At 42.5% G+C, this 26,019-nt stretch overlaps 1 protein-coding gene across 1 annotated transcript; it reads right to left on the reverse strand.

The window, feature by feature from the left end:
- Window positions 1-305: 305 nt before the first annotated feature.
- Window positions 306-25,428, reverse strand: nudt14 (nudix (nucleoside diphosphate linked moiety X)-type motif 14). Its single transcript, XM_079340466.1, has 5 exons — window positions 25,202-25,428; window positions 14,183-14,226; window positions 4,958-5,022; window positions 3,204-3,504; window positions 306-2,117 (listed from the first exon to the last, which is right to left on the reverse strand). The coding sequence occupies exons 1-5, from the start codon at window positions 25,280-25,282 to the stop codon at window positions 1,868-1,870; spliced, it is 741 nt and encodes a 246-aa protein (XP_079196592.1). The 5' UTR covers window positions 25,283-25,428; the 3' UTR covers window positions 306-1,867.
- Window positions 25,429-26,019: the final 591 nt, after the last annotated feature.

Raw genomic sequence — 26,019 nt, forward strand, 5'->3', positions numbered from 1 at the left:
ATTATGATCGAAGGCAATCTTTTAGATGGTAAAGTCCTCTATGAATATGCTCTTACACCTGTGGGTAAAATGAACTCTGTGGAGGGTTTATAATGTGTCCTCTACTCTATGTCTAGTCTTAAATAATATGTAAGAGAATGTGAAAGAATAACTCCTTCAGAGCACTTCTGTCCATGTCAATGGGATTTCAGGACACACCAACATGTTACAGGACAGTTTTTTGACATCCTCAGACATTAGTCACTGCAGCTTTTAGCTTGTGAGCGACCACACGGAGACAAATAGAAATGAAGCCCCTCTGTGTCGTGGTTTACTTTTCTGTAAGTTGGAACGACGTATTTTATGATAATTTTTCCACTTTGATTGTGAAATAAAACATTTGATAATCTTGTACACAGGTAGATTTTTCTAGAGGCTTTCTAAAGGCTTAATACAAAGACTGTATAAAAAGATGGACGGCATGACAGCTCCGCAAAAGTGAAGCCAAAACATTTGGAGCTCCCTCTCCTGACTGTCTGCACTATATGTCATAAGCTCCGCCTCCTCCATGTTAACAGATGGGACATGGGTCCAACTATAATCAAATACTCTTTGACATGGTCTGTGTTTACAGTATAGAAAGTTCTGAGAATGTCGATTCATTTCTCAGTGTTCGACTTTCTGAGAAGTCGAAACTTAACTTACCCAGGAGTCATTGAACTATCCATAAGGGAGTGTCTGTTCCACCTCGGACGGGACTGAGGGATCTCTGCCATTTTATCAGTCAATCAAAGGTGTTTATTTTTAATGGAAGGAGCGGGACGTCAGGGTCCACTGCACAACACTGGCTGAACAGCGCAACATGGGTGGGGATTTTTTTTTGCTTCAGTTTTGGAAAGAGGAGGAGGAGACATGTCGAAACCATCAATGAATACAGTCGAGGGGTAGAGATCAGTGTTTGTTTCACCCCGGGGTGTAATATGATATATATTGCTTAAAGGCTGCACAGTAGGTCAGAGAACTAAACTGAGGCTTGAACAAGTGGTGGTTAAAACCCATCTAACACCTTGACTGGTACAAAGCCCAACCATTGACTAGCATAGTTTTTGCATTACTGGATCATGGCTTAAAGAAATACTCCACTGTTTCATATGATTTTCCTGAACTCTATTCTACTTTGTTTCAACATAGGACCAATAAAAAACAAGTTGTAACGTTTCATTTCATGCTCAATGTCGGATCCAAACAAACTCTGGAACACTTTGATGATCAGGCAGAAATGTTTGCATTACATCAAATTTAAATATCAGCATGTCAAAAGTTAGCTAACAATGCTAACAAGTGGCATTTGGCTGGTTGGCATCCTAGCTTCAAATAGTTTGCAATGGATCTTGGGTGTTGTAGTATGGTGAGAACAATTTCATGATGAGAAAGAATTGTAAGGACTTGTTTTGCTAATGTTGGGTGGGGTTTTTTTGCATTTAGGAAACATTCAATAGCCTACACTAAAAGCAGTGGAATATTCCTTTAATCAGGGGCAGGCGAATGAAGTCAGTGATATGCAGCCATTTATAACAGATGGCACAGTTACTGAAAAAAAAAGTTAAAAAAAATAAACAAAAACAGACAAAAGTGCCAGTGACAACCAGCAATGGCGAAATGGTTTCAAGGGTAAATATTAAGACCACATGATACTGAGAAGGTAAACAGGACAAAAACTAAAGTTAGCTGTTGGCAACAAGACAAGGGGCCCACCTTTCATCATGTACCAAAGAGCATCAAAAGGCAACACAGGATGAAGAGCAATAAAGGGGAGAGTGGATAATGTGCTGGGCCAGTGTTTGATTTAATTTGAATAAACCGTATAAAGATTGTTGATTAATACTAACTACACATTGGTGGAGATCTTGTACTTGGGAGACATGTTATTATGGAACCAGATGAAACTAAAAATGACGCCCATGGTTTTGGGTATACGCTCGTCGTAAGCAAACGTCATGGCCTCGTGAAGCGGGACTTTGACCACCTCGATAAGCTCTCCCTCCCGAGGCTCACCTCCGCCCGCGCTCACACAGTTGTCTTCAGACACCTCGGCGTAAAACATGGTCTGCTTTGAGCCTGTTACACCTACGCCTGACCTGCAGGGGGGGAAGGAGAATGTAATGGCATTTGATATTAAAAACTTAGAAGTTTCAAATTCCAATAGCGCACATTTGATACATATATATTTATTTTGTCTTTCAATAAACAAAACGAAAAAAAGCATCAGTGTTTCAACTTCTTATTTCCATGAAGTTCCACCAGTGAAACTACGTATGGTTCTCACAGAGATGAGGGTAAAAAATAACAAAACAATATTTACAAATTGGTGCTTCTCATTTTTGGCACAATGTTTTAATAATATCTTTTCCTCAGTTTGCAACACATGCTTTTTTCTCTTTAATATCAGAGAAACACTTAAAAAAACTTAAAGCTATTTTTCTCATGCTGCTAAAAAGTAACACCTATGGTTGACTTCTGTTGGTAAAAAAAACTTCCTTGCACACGGTGCTTCTGTCAAATACCCCCTCATAGGGGTCATGGGGGTTAAGATGACACGTATGTATCTAATGGAAGCCGCCCACACATAACAATCATCATAGACAACACCAACAGAGCCGGAGGATGTGTTCCAGTCAAATCAAAAGAGTTCTGAGAGTTATCAGTCTGAGCTGTGCAGGTGCTGCTGTTTAATGAGGGACTGCTACCAGTGTTATGTTAGCAAAGACGGCTGCAGGGACTTTGTGTTTTTAGGTCTCCATCTTCAACTTTAGTTATATTTTTTTTTTATCTTTTCATGGGAGAAAGAAACTCAGGGAAGACAGAGTGGAGGACAGGAGACAGATGATCCAGGCACAACCTGATGATTCTAAATCGCCTGGTGTGAATATGAGTGAGCCCGGCTCGTCAGTCTTGAAGATGAACTGAATAAATATCTGATGGAAAACAGAATGTTTGATAAGGTGATACTAAACTGGATAACAAGAACTTATTTGTTAAAGAACCGTGAACATAAAGGGGACTCAAGACAATTAAAAGCACTAAAACATGTTTGTGTTGTGAGCTGGCACATCGGCATAAAAAAGGTAAAACACATGCAGAAATGTACGACCTGCATTCATTTTAATAATTAACATTGAATTGAACAAACGACGTCATTGCACAACAGCGTGCCGTCAGCCCACCTGTAGGAAGTAATCCTCTTCAGTTTGGAGGCGGGCACGTCGTAGCCACACTCCTCCAGCACCTCCTGACGGGCGATCTCCTCCAGGGACAGGTCGGGTTTGTCCACCAGGCCCGCACAAAGCTCGTAGGTGACCCCCGCAGAGGCCGGGGGAAACTTAGAGGAGCTCTCCCCCTCCGAGGCTGACGGGCCCTCCTGAGACTCCGAGGCTGGGGCCGCAGCTTCAGCTGAACCCTCCTCGTTTTTCTCAGCAGACTGAGGCGGCTGCGTCTTGGACTTTTCCCACTCACACATGTAAACAGCTGTGAGAGGATTAGAAGACACAAGGCAGTAATGTTAGTCAGGTAAAGACACTTTGAAGTCAACATGCTGCCTCATAATGCACGCAGCACTTCATATCTTTGTTGTTATTATTAACCAACAACAGTCCTACAGTACTTACTATTAGAACCTGATGATTTAAGTATCATGTATGCATATATTCTGCTTTTAACAAGTACTTGTTGTGTTATTAATGAGCCACCTTGTTTGAATGTGGTACTTTGTGTTTTAATGAACACATTTCTTCCTTTGCAGCAGAAAACAACCACGTTTGGTATTTCTAGCACATATTTGTGTAAGGACGGTGAACCTGACATGAAACTCACTAAACTGACTTTAAAAACAGTCAAATAAAGCTGGAAACTGTAGGACCTGGAAACTTTAAACGTGAGCTGATGTTTGAGCCAAGCAGGAAATGTTCAGGACAAATTAACAGCCAGCATGTCAGAGGGGGCGAAGGCTTCGATGTCCTGCAACGCTGCGTGACCAGCTTGGTCTTTGTGCACCTGATCAAGCCGCTTCACACTCTTCTCTGCTCGCCACTATTTTCTCCTCCACTGAAATATGGAATGAGTCCGATGACGTGCAGCACTGATACAAAGGCATTAATAACATCATCGCGTTGGACTCTGTTGCTTTGTCAGCTTTGATTTGTTACTCTGTAATCTTCAGCGGCATCTTGTTTTTACCTAAGGCCTCGACTGACAGGACTCCCCCTTCAACACGGTAAACAGGTGTGAACAAGCAACTCGAGAGGAAGATTTCAGGGGGCCGACTTTTGTGACGTTTTCTTGAAATACTAGCCGAGTTCATTTGAGGAAAGGGCTGTAGTTTTATTAGTGCCTCATGCTTTAAGGATACTTAATAAAGAGCACTTCAACAAAGGCCAGAGGAAGTCAGCAAAAGTCAACTAAATGTGATATTTTCCACATATGGTTATCATTGTTCTGTGTGAAAAGCACCTCCTTTGAGTCCCCTCTAAACATTTATTGTCTGATAGCCATGAGCTGACAAGTTTATGGTACAAACCCCCGCTGAAGAAAAAAGAAGTGATTGTCGTTTGTAGACAAACTGATTTCTTTGAGATAAAGAACTTTTTTTCCCCCCCCAACAGTCATACGAGAGGAAATCAATATATCAATGGCCAGACTTCCTTGCATTTAGCACACAGTGGTGTGGCACAGTCCCTGGCGACTCCTAACAAAGGAGGTGAGGCTGCTTTGTAACGGGGCCTCTTGCCGTCTATTTCGGAGGCTGCATTGTTGCTAGGATCCAGAAGAGTAAACAGTGATTGTAATGTTCTGCTGTTTCAAGTGAAAGTGCCCGAGGATTTATAAAAAAAAAAAAGAAGAAGAAAAAAAAAAAAAACGAGGCTCCCAACATCAACACTTTTTTTTTTTTTTTTTTGCTTTTGAATGACGGTGAAACGCTTACCTGGACGAAACTGCTTGACGAGGACAAAACAGTGTAAGGTAGTGTTGAAGATCAGCACTGATACGCTAGGAGGACAAAGGAGAAGAGAGAGAAGAAGAGATAAAGTTTAGAGATCATCACAAATTTGTCACATGGTTCATCGTTCTGCCTGCATGATCTATCAGAGGCCAGTTAATCTGCTCCAGCATACGGGAGGAAGTGACTCCAGCATGTTTCTGAACCAGCAGTTATACAGGAGGAGGACGTGAAAGTCAGTCAGGTTGTGTCAGCACTTTGGGATGGAGGACAGTGTTTTCACGACTTTGTATCCAACCCCTTTTCATCAATCTTAGGGAACAAAAACATCCAAACAGGAACAAGACACAGAAAACTAAATTAAAGGGATAGTTCGGTCTGTTTGAGGTGGGTTTGTCTGAGGTACTTGTCAATAAGAAGTATATTAGCCACAGGAGTTGTTGGTCCCTTTACAGAGAAAACACAGAAGCTAGGCTTTAAATTGCAGCAGACATCTGGCAAGGCTAGTTTATTTATATCGTGCTGTTCAGACACAAGGCAATTCACAGTGTTTAAAGACATAAAAACAGAAATACATTAAAACAAAGGTTAAGGAAAGAGTGAGAGAAATAAAGAAAACAGTGCAAAAGAAAGACATCATTAAAAGACAGAAGAATGTAAAAGTACTCGATAAGGTAACAACCTGGTACGTTTGCTCAAAGTCATTTTTTTTTAATGTTTTTAAAAAACAAAGTGAAAAGGGTGAAAGCACGCTTTATTGAAAAAATTCACAGTGCTTTACTTTTCCGCCAGCGAGCCCTTCTGTTGTACAACAGAACTACTGTGGTGCTCCATATACGTGTCCTTCCCTCAGCGGCCCTCGTTAAGTGTGTCTTGGACGATTACTATTTAAAAATCCCCTACAGGGCATGCTAAACAAACAAAATGCAAATTAAAGCAGAATTAAGGAACTACATTTCTGTTCATGCACATTTGGTAAACTCAATGAGTATGCATGCTTTGCAAATCACGCAGGTTTAAACAAACTGTTTACAATCGAGCAGAGTATGATGCCTGTCAAAACACTTGTGCCTGTCGTTTCATGCAAACACCCAGTCAGCATCCTGCGTCAACATCAACACTGTCCCGTCTCCTAGCAACGCTGCTGCAGAATGGCAGAAATATTTACTCTCACAATTGGAACATCCTACCTAGCATAGCTACCTACCTAGCATACCAACCATACCTATCTACCTACCTAGCATACCAACCATACCTATCTACCTACCTAGCATACCTACCTACCTACCATACCAACCATACCTATCTACCTACCTAGCATAGCTACCTACCTAGCATAGCTACCTAGCATACCTACCTACCTACCTACCTACCAACCTACCTACCAACCATACCTTGAAAACAGAATCAGTTTGGCAGGTCTGAGCCAAGAGCTCCAAGGAACATCAAGCCTCTCAGCGTTTGCATACTGGACTTAAAGAAATGAATGACTGGATGTGATGACTAAAGGCTCCTTTAAATCAAATTTGAAATGTGTAATTAAGTGATTAGTCAAACTTCTAAATCAGCTAAAAATAAGACTGAAACTGAAATCCAGATTCAACAATGACTGTGTGGATGGAGATGCAGGGGTCACGTCTTATTCTTTACCAATCGCACCATGATAATTGTATATCAAGAGGAAGTTCACACTGTTTCAGTGTGTATATAAGTGTGAGTGTGGCTGCTACTGGAGACTCCAGGCCTGGGCTCAGTGTTGGGAAGGCGGATGTGTCTGAGGCGGCAGGAAGCCCTGCCCTGTCTTTCCCATGGTGAAAGGGAACCGGTACATTGGTATTACATCGTGTTTCTGGCTGCAGCGTCTGGGCAGATACGGATTTAATATCAGCCTGCACGACAGATATTTAAAGTGAAAGTCTGATATCTATTTTAAGAAAGTTATAGGATCAGACGTGGGAGTCCTTTATTTAAGGCTAAGACGATCACAAACACAGAGACTCACAAAATGATTAAAATCATGCCACACAGCTTGTTAAATAAATCAGTTCTTTTCTTCTTGACATATCAGGAGCTTCGTTTTAAAACATGTCCTGATGGGTTTTTTTTGCAAACTTCACAAAGTACTTCTCTGCAGAATATTGTGTTTAAGGGTGAAGCAGGAAATGAAAGTAAATTATACTTCCTTACAAACAGACAAAACTAGTCGACTGTAAGATTGAACAAACCATGTGGTATGAAATACACTGATCATACAAAAATGCACAAACATTACAAACGCAGCCTGCAGTTTTACACTTGGTCATCACAGAGGTCTGGACTACTGGTCTTTTTGAAGTACCGTAAATTCCGGAATATAAGCCGCTACTTTTTTCTCACACTTCGAGCACTGCGGCTTCTACTCCGGTGCGGCTAATGCATGGATTTTTTATGGGGGACAATGAGCTTCTGCCGCAAAAACATTTGACTTCGTCACGTCGGATCTTAATATCAGTCATTTTGCGCTTCATGCACGCACCCTCATGATGGAAAACACACGGAGAAATACATATGATGCAGCTTTCAAGTTAAAGGCGATCGACCTGGCTGTCAAAGAAGCTAACAGAGCTGCTGCACGTTAAGATGACACTGACAGCGACAACAGAGACTGAGGAAGTGAGTAATGAAGTCATTCTGAGGCAGTGAATGGATGGACTTTTTCTTGTGAAATATATTACGGTCATCTTTTTCATCAGCCGTGTTACAGACACCGTCGGCTAGGCTTCGTATTGTAACGGTTCATGTTGTAAAGTCAGTAGTTGATAATGTGTTCATAATTCCGATTATGTGGAGAGTCAGTGAATGCACCAGCGAGAACGTGTTGAGTGGCTGTATGAGAGAACGCTGGGGAGAGAGTTGGATTGTTACGGCAAGTTATGTGTTGCTCTCTGCTGTAAACGGCGTGGTCACGGCCGACAGTGATCGGATTATTAAAAGTTATTATTTGAACGCTCTTGTCGTCCTTTAACGTCCGTACGGACGCTACAGTATTTGCGGATGTTACCGGTAGCCTACGTCTGTGTAAATAGCTCTTGTTATAGCGTGGACACCTGCGGCTTATAATCAAGTGCGGCTTATATATGTACAAATACATTTATTTACTTATTTTTAGCCGGTGCGGCTTATATCCAGGTGCGCTCAATAGTACGGAATTTACGGTATTTACATAAGAGTTCATAAATGCTGAACTTCTTTTTGGCTATCTATTGAATATTTCAAACTGAAATCAAAGCATCGCTTGAAATGAAAACTACACATTTTAGTTTTAAAGTAGAAATGTTCTCCTTTCAAACTGAATAAAATTAAGAACTTGCATTTCTTGCAAACAGTTGTTCCGACTTCTTTTTGTTCGACGTCGTCTTCACTAAACACAAAACGTGTCCAAACGATGGACACTGCTTCCATGAAGCGGCATTGGACGTGTCTTCTTGTGAATAATGGTAAACATCGACATGGCCAAGGTTAGGTCGATTAGACGTTCTGAATGTCGGTTTTGAATAATTTTGGATCAATTTCTCAGCCCTGCTACGTGGCTGATAAAAGCTTCTCACTGTGTTAAAATAAAATGTCAGTTGTATCCCTGCTGATTAAGAAAGCCTCCGGTCCATCATATCTGGAACCAGCCAGTTTAAGAAACCTTTGTAACTCCTCTCCACCGTCGCTTCCTTTGCTTTGACCTTCTTGAAACACTTGACACAGATGACTTTTTCTAATGCTACCTACTTAAAGACAGTAATAGAATGGGCATCTATTAAAGAAGAATACAAACAGAATTGATCAGATTGATAGAAACCAAATTCCTGAATGGATCAGATCCCTTATATAGTGCTATTTTCCTGCAGAACTCTTCAGCAGGTATAAACCAGACTGCAGGAAATCAAAGCGTGGTCCCGTTCATGGTAAGAGCCCAGAGCTGTGAAGATTAGTGACGCTGGAACATCTCCACTTATTGTGGTGGATTTTTACCCAAAAGTGGGACACGCAGGCCTGAGGCGTGGAAGCTGTCCCCTGAGGCAGCTCTGGGTCATGTAGTGCTGTTCCACATCATTGCTGCTGTTCTACAGCTTCCCGCTGAAAAAGGAAAAGCTCTAATGGTTAAACGGTGGAAGCAGGCTAAACGGACACTCAGGACTTTTTCATGCACCGTTAAGCTTTCTCAGCAGGGGTTCTGGCTGGACAGCAGGGGAAAAGTGGGTTATAGCAGACATCTGAGCAGCAGGGTTGAGGTGACTGCTGGTCAGAATATCTAGAGGATTTCATGAGGAAAAACTTGGATATGTGCTCTACCTTCGACATCTGGAGCTAAAGCTACTTTAAGTGCAAGTTGTCATACCCAATTTGTCTCAGTGTGTTGTTTTTTTGACAACTTATCCGTCACAATTAACCAATCAGTTAATCATATTTACTCAAAGGTTGTCAAACATTTCTATAATTATTTTTTCAATTCCCGTTTAAAACAATGCAATGCTTTTTTATTATTTTTTTTTTTACTGATCGACATGTATATTCACGGAAAGTCCAAAAGTTACAGACCCCATGCAGAACTAAAAGCAAGAACAATGAAGCCATATTGTGTGCCTCTGACTTCTATTTTGTTGGCATGGTAACAACACTGGTATATATATACACTCAACAAAAATATAAACGCAACACTTTTGTTTTTGCTCCCATTTGTCATGAGATGGACTCAAAGATCTAAAATTCATTCCAGATACACAATATTACCATTTCTCTCAAACATTGTTCACAAATCTGTCTAAATGTGTGATAGTGAGCACTTTTGCTTTGCTGAGATAATCCATCCCACCTCACAGGTGTGCCACATCAAGATGCTCATCAGACACCATGATTAGTGCATAGGTGTACCTTAGACTGTCCACAATAAAAGGCCACCCTGAAATGTGCAGTTTTTGCTTTATTGAGGGTCTGGGGACTCAGAACCAGTCAGTATCTGGTGTGACCACCATTTGCCTCATGCAGTGCAACACATCTTCTTCGCATAGAGTTTATCAGATTGTCAATTGTGGCCTGTGGAATGTTGGTCCACTCCTCTTCAATGGCTGTGCGAAGTTGCTGGATATTAGTGGGAACTGGTACGCGCTGTCGTATACGCCGGTCAAGCACATCCCAAACATGCTCAATGGGTGACATGTCCGGTGAGTATGCTGGCCATGCAAGAACTGGGACATTTTCAGCTTCCAAGAATTGTGTACAGATCCTTGCAACATGGGGCCGTGCATTATCTTGCTGAAACATGAGGTGATGTTCATGGATGTATGGCACAACAATGGGCCTCAGGATCTCATCACGGTATCTCTGTGCATTCAAAATGCCATCAATAAAATGCACCTGTGTTCTTCGTCCATAACAGATGCCTGCCCATACCATAACCCCACCACCACCATGGGCCACTCGATCCACAACATTGACATCAGCAAAGCGCTCACCCACACGACGCCACACACGCTGTCTGCCATCTGCCCTGAACAATGTAAACCGAGATTCATCCGTGAAGAGAACACCTCTCCAACGTGCCAGACGCCATCGAATGTGAGCATTTGCCCACTCAAGTCTGTTACGGCGACGATCTGGAGTCAGGTTAAGACCCCGATGAGGACGACGAGCATGCAGTTGAGCTTCCCTGAGACGGTTTCTGACAGTTTGTGCAGAAATTCTTTGGTTATGCAAACCAATTGTTTCAGCAGCTGTCTGAGTAGCTGGTCTCAGACGATCTTGGAGGTGAACCTGCTGGATGTGGAGGTCCTGGGCTGGTGTGGTTACACGTGGTCTGCGGTTGTGAGGCCGGTTGGATGTACTGCCATATTCTCTGAAACGCCTTTGGAGACGGCTTATGGTGGAGAAATGAACATTCAATGCCCGAGCAACAGATCTGGTTGACATTCCTGCTGTCAGCATGCCAATTGCACGCTCCCTCAATGCTTGCGCCATCTGTGGCATTTTGCTGTGAGACAAAACTGCACATTTCAGAGTGGCCTTTTATTGTGGGCAGTATAAGGTACACCTGTGCACTAATCATGGTGTCTGATGAGCATCTTGATGTGGCACACCTGTGAGGTGGGATGGATTATCTCAGCAAAGCAAAAGTGCTCACTATCACACATTTAGACAGATTTGTGAACAATGTTTGAGAGAAATGGTAATATTGTGTATCTGGAATGAATTTTAGATCTTTGAGTCCATCTCATGACAAATGGGAGCAAAAACAAAAGTGTTGCGTTTATATTTTTGTTGAGTATATATATCACATCTTACATATAGGCATCATATGTTAGCTTAAAATTCCGGTATTGTGACGAATCTCAAATATATATATATATATATATATATATATATATATATATATATATATATATATATATAAAAAGAGATGTTCCTGGTGAAAATACAAACCCTGACTACAAGACATCTTCAGGACTAACACGAGCTCAAATATACAGAATGATTTTGTCTCTCTGCTGCCTTTAGTCTCTCCAACTTCTTAACCTGACTAAAAATACTCGCCATCATTAAAAGTCACTTCCAGTCGTCTCCGAGCTCCAGTCGACAAGCAGTCTCATAAACACATCGGTGTCAAAGCAGAAGACTTATTGGACCAAGGCCATCAAGTCCACATGTGGCGTTTTGGAGATTCAGACAACGTTTGGGATCTTGACCCTGTATGGATTCAGCAGGATCTGCTGTTATTTACTCAGTGTATTGTATTACTGCATCCATGCCAGTGGTGTTGTTCTGTTGGCGTCATCAGGCTCTCTGACCTGCAGCTCACGCCGGAGTGCCTGAAGGTCAGGAGCTCCCTGGTCACAACATACGACCTAAAACAATCGATTAGCCATGAGTTGCCTCCTACTGAGTTCTGTTCATCCAGAGGACCTGGCTGAAATGTGAGGGTGACATGTGGTCCGATTGATTGGCCGGGAGTCCGTCTGGGGATGCTGTATCAGTATTGTTGTGGTGAAAGGAAAGCTGAGTGTGAAGGTGAAGCTCAGAGTTTAGCGTGATGATCTCTATTCTTACAGAGAAATTAAAAAAACAGGACACGACGGCCGAACTGGATTTTTATATTGTTTGTGTTTGTGTGAGGTGCAGGCATCGTGCCAAGTAAAGCATGCTGATGTATTGTGTGCACCGATGTGGCGATTCTAGAGTCTGGTGGGGCCCGAGGCGAAAATTCTTTGGGGGCCCCTCCTACCAGTGTTCATGCAATGTCTGCCAGTTCCCCTCTCCTTTCTCCTGTTCCTTTTTTCCCTATAAAGACAGATTACTCGTTATAATCTTCATTTGTTGACTTTCATTGACATTCTTTGCTTTTCAAAGTAAAAATGCGTGCAAAGCTCAGTAAGACAACGAGAGTGAATGCTGTCAGATGGGGCCCCCTAAGGGAGGTTTCCGACTGTCGCTGCAAAATTTGCACATTTTGGGCCATGGCTTTGGTTTGAGTTCATCAGCCCTCAGGGGCCCCCCTAATGGTCTGGGACCCCAAGCAGTTGGCTGCCTTGCCTGGTCACTCATAGATCAATGATTAGATTTGATCTATAGTCAATACTTTATACATGCTTAGTGTTGTTGTTTTTTATGGGCTCAACAGAAACATTATTTTCTAGAATGATTGACTGAAAAAGGTTGGAGTTTTTGAAAAATGGAACAAACTCAGACAAACTCGACTGAATTGAATTTGGCTGCCAGGCGTTGGAGATCGATCAGCTCATTTGAATATTTAGCTAACGATGTAATCTCCTTTTGTAATTGTGAGCAGAAAGAAATGCTCGAAAGAAGGCCAAAAACATGGAAGTGTTTGTTTGTTGTGACGTGAGCCAAATAAATGAGCGAAATCAAGTCGGACATGAATTTCGAAGACTCACGAAGACGATGAGTTTGTGTTATTTTGCAGAATAAATGTATGGCCATTTTCTCTTCTGCGTGAACTGTGTTGATTCTATTAGGGGAGTTGCTCTTGCTTTGTGTCGTCAACATTTTCAGCCAAAATCTGTCTTCCACATATTTTTTTACTAGCACACCTTAAATGTGACAAGAGTCGCCTTTCTGGGAAGAAAATGTTATACACACTTAGACAAAAATACAAAACAATCCTGAGTTCATTGAACACACGTTGGCAGAACTTCCTCCCGGGGAAGAGTTCAGCGTTCCCGTGGGCTTCTCTCTTTGAAAAGTACAGGTTTGAGGTTTACTGCTTTTCTCTCAGTGGAACTATTTTTCACAGGGACCTCTCTTCTGGGTCAGGAGAGGAGGAAAGAAGGAATAAATGACCCAAGACTTCCCTAAAGCTATTATGGTACCGTGGACCAAACAGGGAGAAGGAACTGTGGGGGTTTGACACAAACGTGTGAGATTTCTCTTACAGTGCCCCCTGTGAAGCTCGCACATTTACAACCATGCAAAGTAGAATAACAGAGGGTCACTTCTCAAAAAAAAACAAGGTCTGTTTTGGTTGAACCAAACCACCCAGTATTTGTGATTGCTTCAAGAAACAGAAGGGTTTAGTGCACAGACAAACTGAAGTAGAGCCGCTGATGAAGGCTACAAATGTGAGCGCTACATCAAACACAAAGTCATCTTATTTTTACCTGGACTTCTTTTAAAAATACGCAGCATGAATTTATGATCCACGGTGCAAGAACTCCATCAAACAATTAACATGTACTCGATGTGTTTCCATGCAGCAAGAAAAAAAAAAGAAAAAAAGGGACAAAATGGAGAAATATGAGATTTAGTGAATGTGGGTCACGATGAAGATCCTTCAAAGTCAAATCACCATGTTGATCCGCGCTCGCTGATCCTCGGGGTCGTGGATCAGATAAAAACACGCGTTTCAAAGCGAGTTCTTTGGCAGACGTTCTCAAGTACTGAAATCTTGGTGATGTGAACTAAACTCTTCTGTGTGTGTGTGTGTGTGTGTGTGTGTGTGTGTGTGTGTGTCCGTGCGAGAGGGCGGGGCTGTGTAATTCATCAAACTTTCAGAATTGTTGCAAAACTCTGAATTTATTGCAATAAAAAAAAAAAACAACCTATAAGAGATAAGAACTAAATAACAGGCCGCTCTCACAACACTGAACAATGTTATCACACACTGCGTCTGTGTGTCGATAGCGTGGAGCACAACTTGCATCAAACATGGCCGAATTAAATGTGTTTTACCTGTCATGGGTTCGCATGAAGTCCCAGGATTTCTTTGTGCCATTCTGTGAAGGAAGAACACAAAAAAGAAGCCGATGAGTGAACACAGAAACACGGACATCGTTCGAAGCCTGAACACTCTGCAGTCACACGAATCTTCGTGCGCCGTAGGTGTGAATACGGCGTGTGCGTTTAAAGGGGTCGCTGCTCGTTCCCTTTTTACTGTGAAACTTGTACTGTACGACTCGCTTTTGACTTATTTCATCTCGCCACCGCAAAGAACATGAACTGCTCCTTCCGCCGATGCCTGCTGGAGCACGCAGCAGCACGCAACCCCGCCCGCCGAAAACATCCACGAACTGCACGAAACGTGACGAAGCAGCAGTTCATGAAATATATATATATATATATATATATATATATATACATGACAAAAGTGTTCTGTGGGCATGACAAATAGTGTGTGTGTGTGTGTGTGTGTGTGTGTGTGTGTGTGTGTGTGTGTGTGTGTGTGGGGTTCCCTATCAAATATACAACCTCTAATAACATGTCTGATTAGATCAGGTGAGCGTCTTGTAAATGGAAACAGAAGAATTTATTATCATGAGTTTATTGCCCCGTAAATATTCCGCTTTTTTTTTTGTTTTTTTGACCAGCTTGTCGTCGTTCATCATTGGCTACTTTATGGGTGCTTGGGTGATATTTGAACGTGTTGAGCAGCGGAGCAGCGGTCCAGTCGACGTACTGGTGGAGTGAAAACAGACCAGTTGTGGCTTTCACAGATTCCTGATGACTAAACCATCAAACACGTCCTGATGTTTGTTGGACTGGAAAGCGAGTGAAGCGGTGGTTGTGTTTACGTGCCCTGCGGCCACATCCTAACCATCCTCACCATCGCATCAACAAGATCTGCAGCTGAACACTCCCTCAGTAAATTTCCAGCAGAGAATTTGCATAAGAAAGTGGCAAGGCTGGCGTGTGTGTGTGTGTGTGTGTGTGTGTGTGTGTGTGTTTCTACAAGTTTGTAAAGAGGTGGCTAGAAATATGTTGGCATGCAGTGATTATTAATGTGTGGGCAGTGACACACACACACACACACACACACACACAGTCGGATTGTTGGCTCAGCACTTTGTAAAGGTAGAATGAGACAACCATCCTGATCGTCTAGTTTCAGGTTATTTCATTCACGGCAGGTGAAGCGAGAAAACCTTTGTAAGGTCAGGATGCCAAACTTTTGTGAGTGAAATTCAAACCGCAGGAGCTGCAGAAATGTTTATTTTCACCTCCGTTGCTCTCTCTCTCTCTCGCTTGCAGAGGTCTGCTTGATGACACACACTTCAGGGATATAAAAGAACACTTCATGCGGGAGAATGGCGGACGCGTACTGCCATACGTTGCTTTGTCGATTTCTTTTGCCCGGCCCGAGACGGCTGCGTTGTGAAGATGCGGGGGAAAAAAAAAACAACTTCCCGGTGATGTTTTGAAAGTGATAAAACGCTGCTCAGTTTGACATCATGTCTGTCTGGCTTCAGCGAGAACACAAAAGAACAACTCACCAGCAGAGGTGGTGTAATAGCCCGGGGTGATTCCCTGGTTTACGAACGAGCAGCATGCTGCACAGCGCAGCGCCTCAGGCCAATCACACACCAGCGACTCCTCGACGACATGCTCGGTCAGCTCACTTAAAGAGCGTGACACGGAGAGCGACATCCTTGGAGAACGTGGGAGCTCACAGCTGAGGGAGAGCGGTGAGATTGCACGAGGCTCACAGACGGTTGGGCAGACTGTGATCACAACATAGGCCGTTTCATATTTGTTTAATTTTATTTCACCGATTGAAGAAAAAAGCCGACGCTGCCTTACACGCGGCTGATTCTCATCCTCACTGAGAAAAGATCGGCTTATTCAAATCGGTGCCAGGATCAGTATCAGGACTGTAAAAGTTGACTCCTGCTGGAGTCACATCGTGTACAAACCACAAACCAGCCCAGATGTCTGCACGCAGCTGAACCCTCACCTGATCGTGTGCAGTAATTCTCTCCACATTACGAGCTGTAGAAATATGGTAAAGTTGGCCTACATTCGCTGTGCCTGAGGAAACATGGCCTTGATTCAAATTTAGGCTACACCTCCTCTCCACCCACAAGCTCTCAGTGATGCAGCGATGACAGCGCTACCAGAACAGTCTTATTGCAGCTCCAATCGATGTGCCTTCTTCCTGTGCAGATGCAGAAGTGCAGCTTTAGCGCCCACCGAAGAAAATGGGCGGAGATTTGATCGCGCAGACAGAACGAGACATAATAAAAACCACTGTTGTGGCAACGCGGACCTCAGAGTGAGGATGTGCTTTCTGTGCCAGAGAGGAAGATTTCTATCTGAAGAGAGCTCCCTCATAAACATGACAGATTTAAGAGTGTTGTGGGAGGAAGATTTACCTTTTTTTTTTTTTTTTTCTCTTAAAGACTCGAAATAAAATAGTCAAAGTCGAAGAGAAATGTTTAAATGTCCAGCGTGTAAAGCCGAGGCGTGCTGATGCAGATCTGTTTTATTACAAAGTTAAAGACATTTCTTGCTAACGTGTGTGTGCTGTGTTGGGAAAAATGGATCACAGCTGACTAAAAGGGATTCTTCATCTAGACGCAAAAACACATCTTGACCTTGAAAAACGCTGACGTTAGCACGCAGATGACCCAACGGTTAGCTCGCGCCCAATGCACGGGGGATAAAGTGGGCCGCAGAGTCCGACCTGCGGCCTTCTTTCAAACATGTCCTTCCTGATTCTCTCTCACTGGTCTCCTGCTAAAACCAGACCAGTCTGCCATCCAATCAGATAACTGATCTATCGGAGTCTAATTAATACCTACATACTCTCATATTAAAGAACAACCACTAAGCCTTTATTCACGGCCTCGTTCACTCATGAAGACGTCTCTGAATCGTACTAAGAGAGCAGCTCCTAAAGAGGAACGTTTGTGTAGATAGAATAATCTAAAAATATACATCCAGCTTACACAGTCCCTTAGATCATCTCAACAAACAGTCAAGCGACGGGTGCATGACCTAACAAGTCAGGGCCACAGGGCCTCAATGTGAAGCCAAGCTAGCATAATGCTGTTCATGCATCATTAACTATCATGTTGTGGTGTGAAATGAGAGCATGGAGATAGAGTTTGGGCTGGTTTAGTGATGGTGGTGATGTGAAGACTGAGGAAAAGGATACTCGCTTACATCAGTCCTCGTTTGTCTGTGCAGGAAGCACAAAACCAGCGTGCATGAATTCAACTATCACAACGGATCTGTTCATAATGAGTACACTGATTTTAATGTTTGTATCAATGCACAATCAAATACATGTTAAATAGTGCTGCAGACTGATTCAACACCAACAGGTCTCATTAACAATCTTTGGTTAAAGCTAACCGGCTAGCTTAAAAACAAAATAAAGTTTCAGCTTTTCCAAAGTGACAATGCGCCGCTTGTCTCTTTATTCTCGTTCAACAAATATTTCCATTTGAAGTTTAAAAGGTCTATAAATCTCACACCGCAGGCTTCAAATGGCGCCCTTTATACACTAAGCCATTAAGACCTGAAGACAGAAGCGATACCACCAGTCGTCCTTTTCCATCAGTCAGGCGTTGACATCATCCGAACCCCTCACGGTGGAGTCACGTCGACAAAGACGCGCTCGCTCAGATGATCTACGAGTGTAATTGCTCGCACGAAAACCTGACATGTCAACAAAACGTGTAAGTGTCTAACACGCCGTCATTCCTGCTCGAGGCCAAGCCTTACCGCGCCCTGCTCGCTGTTGTGTGTGTGTGTGTGTGTGTGATAAATCTCTTGTCCTGACTGAGCAGGAGAAGCTCTTTAGCTACGTTTGTTCAAGGTGCTTATTGAAAAATTTATGATTCAGGCCTCAGGTCATTTTCATCGTCAATGAACATATAGCAGCTAAATTGTTGGGCATTAACACAGATGTGGATGATTTAAACACAGTACACAGAAGCTGTCCTGCCCATGAACCAAACCCAAATGATACCATACTTCGTATGTTTTGTTAAACATTTACTTTGTTATTGATTTAAGACTAAAATGGTCAAATAGAGGCGGAAAAACAAAGAAAGCCTTTTTCAAACACTCCAGTGAAAACGTGAACATTTACAGACAGACCCTAAAACTCTTCCTTGTGTAAAAGTGACTTTTACACAAATGCACCTCAAAGCAGGAGACTATCCCATTTGGATTGGGGGGCGGGGGGCGGGGGGGGGGGGGGGGGGCGGGGGGTCAGGACTTTTGTGCATGAGAGGATAAGGCTCAATCATCTCCATCTTAAAATGTTGGGGTTTGAAAAGTAAGGTCAGGTAAGTCATCTTCATAAAAGGTAAACAGCACAAATGATGACTACTTATTCAAAAGCCTATTGAATCCTGCCAGACCACATCTAATATTTGACACCATATTGTGTGGAGGCATTTTGTGACCACCAAAAGCTTCAGCTCCAGTATCGATGCAGCAGCGCTTCAGAGCCGAGACAACCTGAAAAAACAACAACTTCTGTGTATCCAGAACCATAACAAGCTTCACAGAGAGACTTACATGCTGCGTTCACACGTCAGCTCACCTTTACATCACCTGGACGTATTACTATATTAGTCTGAGTGAACGTGAACGGTCTGAGTGAACAGAATCTGCCGTGTCCATGTCCTGTATCACACGTGTGAAAGAGTACAGTGAGTCCATGCAGGGAAAAGAAGTCACAACAATGGATTTCCAACAGGAAGCGGCGCATTGAGGAAATGTGGCCTTTATTTTGAAAAGCACCAGGACAAACAATACTACTGATAGTTTTCTTTTCTTTTTTTCAAGGTAATCATATACAGTATATATGGCAATGCAATTGCTAAAATATAGCAGGTTTCTTTTCAGTAATCACATACTGTACAAGGTGAAACTACTAAGCATGAATGTATCATCACACACACACACACACACACACACACACTCCCTCTTCAGTGTCCTGTCTCCACTCACAGATGGTGGGGTTCCCCTCATTACTCGGGCCACTTGCTGAGAGAAGGGGGGGGCGGGGACAGCATGAATGGCCCAGGGGAGACGGAAAATCATGGCCGACATGGATTACGACAGAGAGATTAGCCCAAGGGGAGAGAGAGCGAGGGACATGGACAGAAAGAGAGAGAGAGAGAGAGAGAGAGAGAGAGAGAGAGGAAAGGCAGCAGGAACAGACTACACAGAACCTTGAAATTAATGTGGTCCCTCTGGCTTTGGGCATCAAAAGTGACAGACTCCTGCGTGAATGGCTATTGTAGGGAGCCATGTATGGTCTTGATCTTTCTGGTGCTTAAAATCTAATAACCATCACACACACATACACTCCCACTGTGCTCACCACACATGAAATCCAGCAGCTGCAGTAGAAAGAAAGAAATCAAATACCACCCTCAAGTACAAAAGCACTACTTGAATCTCAACGTGTGCTCTCCAGCTTTTTTTTTTTTTTCCAGGTTTTCTTTAGTCTTCAAATCAAAATTATAACGAGTGAACTAATTATGAGCAGAGTTTAAAAGAAGACAGTGATAAAAAAGAGTCTGCACCTGCATGAAGCCATGGACCCGTAATGATGACATTACGGATCTGCCGCATTAAAACCTGCTCTGTGGCTCCTTTAGCCTCGACAGCCAAACGCAGCGTCAAGGACGAACTGTCTTCAAGAACCTACCCATGTGACCGTGCCCTCGAGCGTACGCCACAGAAAACATGTGAGCCTCAAATCAAGTCACTTTACATGTAACTGTATCTTAATCTGTGTTTTTTAACTGTGGTTAAATAAAGATGCCAAAAAAAAAACCTGTGGTAGAATTCAGTCATGTAGCATGCTGTATAGAGATGCTCCTTGAGGCTAATTTAATTTTTTTTATTCTTAATTCTCAGACTTCATGACTTAACACGGATAACATTTGACTTGCCAAGTGTTAGCATGAAAGTTAGCATGCTAGCACGGCCAGCATTCAGTACTCCTTGCATCTTGACACCCACAGGCCTTGTGCTGACTTTCACATACTTCTCAGGTATGATACGTACCAGAAGTTTCACCTGAGACAGCTTGTAAACAACTGAATGACAAACTGCATGGCTCCTGTATATTTATTGAGCTTGTTTACATCAGGAGGAGAAATCCCACGACTGTGCTGTGGAGGACTTGCAGTGTATAAAAATCTCACGTTAGCTTAGCGTGTTAGCATCCTTACATTTGCTCATAAGCAACGAACACTGAGTACAGATTATGAAGATGGCTTTAATCACCTCTTAATACGTTTAACTCTGGTTCTTAAGAGGCAGAGAAGCTTAAACCAGACTTTTATGTTTTAACTTTATGTTTTTATTTTTTTCACTGTTTTCATGACTTGAGACTAAATCTGAAAAGACGCCACTTATCAGATTACGCCTGCATAGCCTCTGGGAGTGACGGCCGCATTTTCAGGGCTTCTGGTGGTGCCAGCTGTTGGTGCTTCAGGACTTCCTTTTCCTTTCATGTCATTGATTGCAGCTCGGTTGGGACGTCAATTTTCCATTTGCAACACGGGAGAGAAGAGAATGGAGTTGGAGTTGAGAGTCGGTGTCGACGCCCTTTTTTGTAATTCAGTCCTCGCATATCAGTTCATAGAGACTGATCAAAGCGGTGGTCCGATTACGGCATATGCAATCCACCTCATTTGTTTGACTGCCCTCCCGGATACAGCCAATGGTTCACTGAGACGCTAGTGGATGATACCACGCGGACGACTAAATGGAGTCATGAACACTTCCCTCACCATGAACAGAGTCGTGTGGCATCACATTCTTGTACCAAAGATCACACAAGACTGACTTGTTTACAGAGTTAACCTTTAGTGACAAACCGTGGCCTTGCCCTGCATCACTAGTGAGCAGACAATCCAACTTCTATTCATTCAATTCAAAATATTGGTGTCATTTTACTCCCATTATTCAAGCTCAGGGCCGAAAAATCAACTATTCATGTGAGAAAATGAGTCTAAAGATTATAATGGGTTTCATATTCAGTGAAACTCTAGCTGCAGACACCAGGGCTGTAAGCTACACCAGATAAATAATTCTAGATGAATAATTCAAAATCATCATAATGAATAAATGGGAGGTAATTATCCTACTCATGATTCAACAGAAGCACGCGGCCACAGAGATGAGAGGGCTTTCCCAGAGTCAACGAGGGACAATCACCTGCTCTGTGGAGAGCGAGGTGAGGAAGACGAGACCAAACACTACTGATGAAGAGAGCCTCTCACTCGTGACATGATCCACTTTCAGAGCGTGTGTGTCGGTGTGTGTGAATGGGTAAAGTGACCAGTGGCTGGGCTGCAGATGTACTGAGGGAGATAAAAGGTTTTTTTGGGGAGTGATGCTCCCTGAGTGTGACTGAAAAGGCTTTTGTGTGTGTGGGGGGGGGGGGGTGCACGGGAGAGACGGTGAGTATGGCGGGGGGGGGGGACACGACTAAGAGAGGCAGTCCACCATCTTCTCTTTTGTTGTCCATCTGCTGTCTTAGCCGTTCCGCCGTTCTCTTGACAAGCTTAGCCCCCCTCCTCTCTGCTGTCACAGGTGTGAACTCAAACTAAGAAAAAAAGAAATCTCCTCACTGAGCTCGCCTTTACATTAGGGCTTTTTTGCTATCTGATTAAATTGAATGAAAAACTACAAAAGAGCCCATTTCATGTACATTAAGTGCTGGAGGTTTTTTTTTTTAATGTTTTGTCACACTTTACATTTTCCATATGTTCCACCTGTCAGCTGCACATTAGGCGGTTTCCATCAGACTACTTTCTCATCCTTTCATGAGGCCCTGGGAAAACCTGGACCCCCAAACTTTTAGTCATGTTCGACATTAAAATGAATATCTTGATAAATATTTTATCATGCTCATAACGAGGCCAGTATGAGGATTTTTCATGTTGTCTCAACACCTGAAGGTGAAGGTTTGGCAAATGTTTAAGGTCTTGTTAAAAGTTTGAGGCAACTTTTAAAGACAGTTTATAAAAACTGGTGATTTCTGTGATGTTCTCTGTCAAACACAGGACGTCTGGATCGGGCCGCTCATCTAATTCTGCATCAGATGACAGAATCTGTAGGTCTGGGATGGGTTTTAGTACCTGGTGGCTTATATAAAGGATCTTTATTCATCATCATCTTATAGGTGTCATGATGTCAAGCATCCAAGATGAGCACGAAGCTCTGCACGTGCACTTTCACTCTGTCTTTGTCTCGCTGTCAGACCGGATGACCCCACTTTTTAAAATCAACACCAGTCCATCAATCAATCAATCAATTCATCAATCTTTATTTCTACAGCACATTTAAAACAACCTTGGTTGACCAAAGTGCTGTACAAGCACAAAACAAACACACCGTGAAGACAAGAGCGAAACACACATGAAGAGTGAAACACAATAAAAAATACAATAAAATGGAGCGTGAATAAAAAATGTAAAATGTCAATCTCAGCTTGTATTAAAAGCCAGAGCAAAGAGGTTTGAAGCAGACCAGCTCGGACTATTCTTCCACGTCTCTGCTGTGCTCAGAAGAAAAAAACAAATAACTTCAATTCATTTAGAATTAGATTTTTATTCCCTGACTGCACACAAAATGATGATTTTCATTGATATTTATGGTCTTGACACGTAAAACATTCACAGGTGACAAGACGGTCATGTCTGTCAAATGAAATTGAATGGCTTCTTTTTCCCTTATTTGTTCTCCAGCTCTTTAGTTATGAAAATCAAATGTACACACTAAAAAATAAACGTTTTTTCTTCAACATCATTTTAGTCTGATTCTGTGAAACTGACAGTAAATGGCAGCAAATAAACACATGACCTTCATGGGGGCGTGTTACATCCTACCTGTGATATCCTGGTGTATCATTTTATAATTGTCCTGCAATACTCTTTACAAGTTATGGCAGAATTGCTGTGATGTTATCATTTTCACGAGCCACCATGTTGTCACCTATCACACTGTATCATATCATGAGTTAGCCTGCGACTCCCACCTCCAATCAACAGGCTGTAGAGAAGGGGGACAGTCCACGCAGAGGGCAGAAACAACCAGGTTAACTATCCTCTATTCTCACTGTTTACAGTGTAGTTCATGCAGGTGTCTATACATATTTTATATTTGAAAAAAATCTGAGGCTCACCTTGATAGCTCCTTTAGCATCACTGTCACTACGCAGATTTCACACAACAAACGGCAGGAATATTTAGAAACCTAAAAATAAAAGCATGCTGGACTGCAGCCTATGTTTGGGTGAGAAAGCGTTTCTCACTTTGAAAGAGACCATCAGGAGACACAGTCATCACACTTTTCTTTGTAGCAGGGAGACAAACAAGCTGTAAATCAGCCAAGAAATAGTGAAGAAGTCATGCTTCAGGATCACAATCTCCTGACTTCTGTTTTCTTGTAGCAGCGACACTATTCAGCATTCAATGCAAAGCACGGGGGCATTTGTTATAAAATATGACAACCTCAGAGATCCTGATATATAGTGAATGGCTAACGAGCGGTCGGACAGAAACTCAGTTTCCAATCAGCACCTAATTTGTTAGAATAAAAGGTGCAGGCAGCTATGGATGGATGGATGGATGGATGGCTGGGTGGATGGATGACAGGTGGATGGATGGATGGATGGAGGTTGATGGATCAGTGACTATACCTATACCAGCAAGCAGACAGAACTTGCCGGAGTGTGTACAGGCCTATTGTGTAGAAGACACAATCCAAATGCATATAAGAGGGAAGATGTACATTTCAGGCTTTAATATGAAGCTCTAGTTATTAAACAGAGTTTAATTACTGTGTCAATATCAAAGACTGTGAGTAGATTAATGGAAACAAAACTTTGCCCTAACCAATAAACATTTCCGTCGAGGTACAATTGCAAACCGGTGACTTTTTTTGGCTTGTGACACAAGGCCAAAAACTGCTACGCCGTTACTGCGCTCACTATAAACAAAAAAGCACATCGGACAGTGGAGACATTACATTTCACAACGACATCAGCGAGTGTTAGCATTGCGATGCATGCGTTTACAGCACCGCCTTTAAAGAGAACGAGACACGGTGCAGAAATCAAACGTGGTTCTCGCAGGACAAAGGACAGTAGTATAACACTGACACGTGAAGTCGTCAATGACCAAATTAAAGACAAGATTTAAGATTGATGACGAACAGACGCACTTTAAATGTCCTTTCATATAAAACACTGCAGCATGGCTGATCGGTATGCATGTCCCTGTATTGTTTCATGTTGTATCCTGGAAGTGTACTTTCCCTGTAGTGGTGGTTAAACAAACATTTAGAGTATGAATCAATATAAATCTATAAATTTACTTTTTGATTTAAAGATGCAACGATCTACAGCGTTAGTGCTACACTTTAAAAAAACAAACAAGCAAATGAGGTCAATGTAAACCTGAACTGAGAAGACCCCTGACACTGCAGCAAACAAACAAAACACACACACACACACACACACACACACACACACACACAGGAGTCACTTTGACAGCTAAGATCAACAAGTCTCACCTGACCCTCGACACACACAGAGAAAACAACAGCCCTCCTTCTGTCAAACCATGTTAGCATCTACACCTCTTAATGTAAAGCATGTGCTAACGTGATGCTCAATCAAGACAGCCTCCACAGCAGGCTAGCGTTAGCATGCCAGCTAATAACTCTGTTGCTATCTGCTTCGGGTTCTTGTCCAATAAAAGGAGCAGCATCCCAGCACCACGCGTGAAAACACGGCGAACACACTGCTCTGTTTATTCAAGTTGAAGACACGTGATTATCTCCCCCACTGTTTGTGTTTAAGGTCAGTTTAGCCTTCATGTTGTGCTAGCATGCTAGCTGCGAAATGAATGGGGAGGGGGGGTTGGGTTAGCCTACAGCATCCAGCAGCCTATACCCATCACCCCGGTCCGTCACGCGCACATCACTCACCTGGTTGTAGTGCACGCGGAAAGGTTTGAGATAATCGGACTCTGTGCACGGAACAACTTCAATGTTATTTATCTCTTCCATGGTTGTTCTCACTCGGAGCTGGATTGGTGGCTCGCCGATAGATGTCTGTCACCGCACACTCACTGACAGCGGAGGAAAGTCTACGGAAGCCGGGAGAGGACATGTACGAGCTGAGAGGAGAGCGAGGATGATACCTGGATGATACACTAGAGAGTATCAAAGGTGGAAAAAAAGACGTCATATTTTGTCTAGACACTTTTATATTAGTTTGAATGGATAAAGGCAGAATTTACAAATCTGAAACTAATAATTCTAATTCTAATTCTAATTATATAATTAAGATTTTAAAAATGTCGGAGAAAAAAAACCTGAACTTAAGTTGAATTACAAACAAAAAACAGAAATTAATCATATCAGACTTCTTTGGGAAAGGGGTCACTCACATACTGGCTGCATACACATATTTTACTTTATTTACTTTATTGTCTAATTATGTTATCTCTGTAGCTTTAACCTGATGACCACATGAGTCTCGTGCAGAAACACTTGCAGAAATAAAACGTTTTATTAGAAATCCTCTTTATTTAAATTAAACTGAAAGACATTACATATTACAAGGTAAATTTCAGGTGGACATTGCCCAAAATCACATGGACTATAAAACACGTATTGTAAAGTGACTCACCGTTCTCTGTAAAAAGAGATGCACACATTAACGACATTATAAAATTCAGGCAACATATTGCACATTTAATTATATCTAGCTTTCTTAAAAGTTGAGTTAATATAACTCAAAT

Source organism: Symphodus melops, assembly GCF_947650265.1.
Source record: "Symphodus melops genome assembly, chromosome: 1".
Taxonomy (NCBI): Eukaryota; Metazoa; Chordata; class Actinopteri; order Labriformes; family Labridae; genus Symphodus; species Symphodus melops.

Bases quoted from the DNA above. Each gene is read 5' to 3' on its own strand.
- nudt14 (XM_079340466.1), bottom strand. From the start codon at position 25,282: ATGGAAGAGATAAATAACATTGAAGTTGTTCCGTGCACAGAGTCCGAT. The intron at 14,227-25,201 runs GTGAGTGATGTG...CTTCCTTCACAG, and splicing joins TCCGCGTGCACTACAACCAG to AATGGCACAAAGAAATCCTG. The intron at 5,023-14,182 runs GTAAAACACATT...TTGTCCTCCTAG, and splicing joins TTCATGCGAACCCATGACAG to CGTATCAGTGCTGATCTTCA.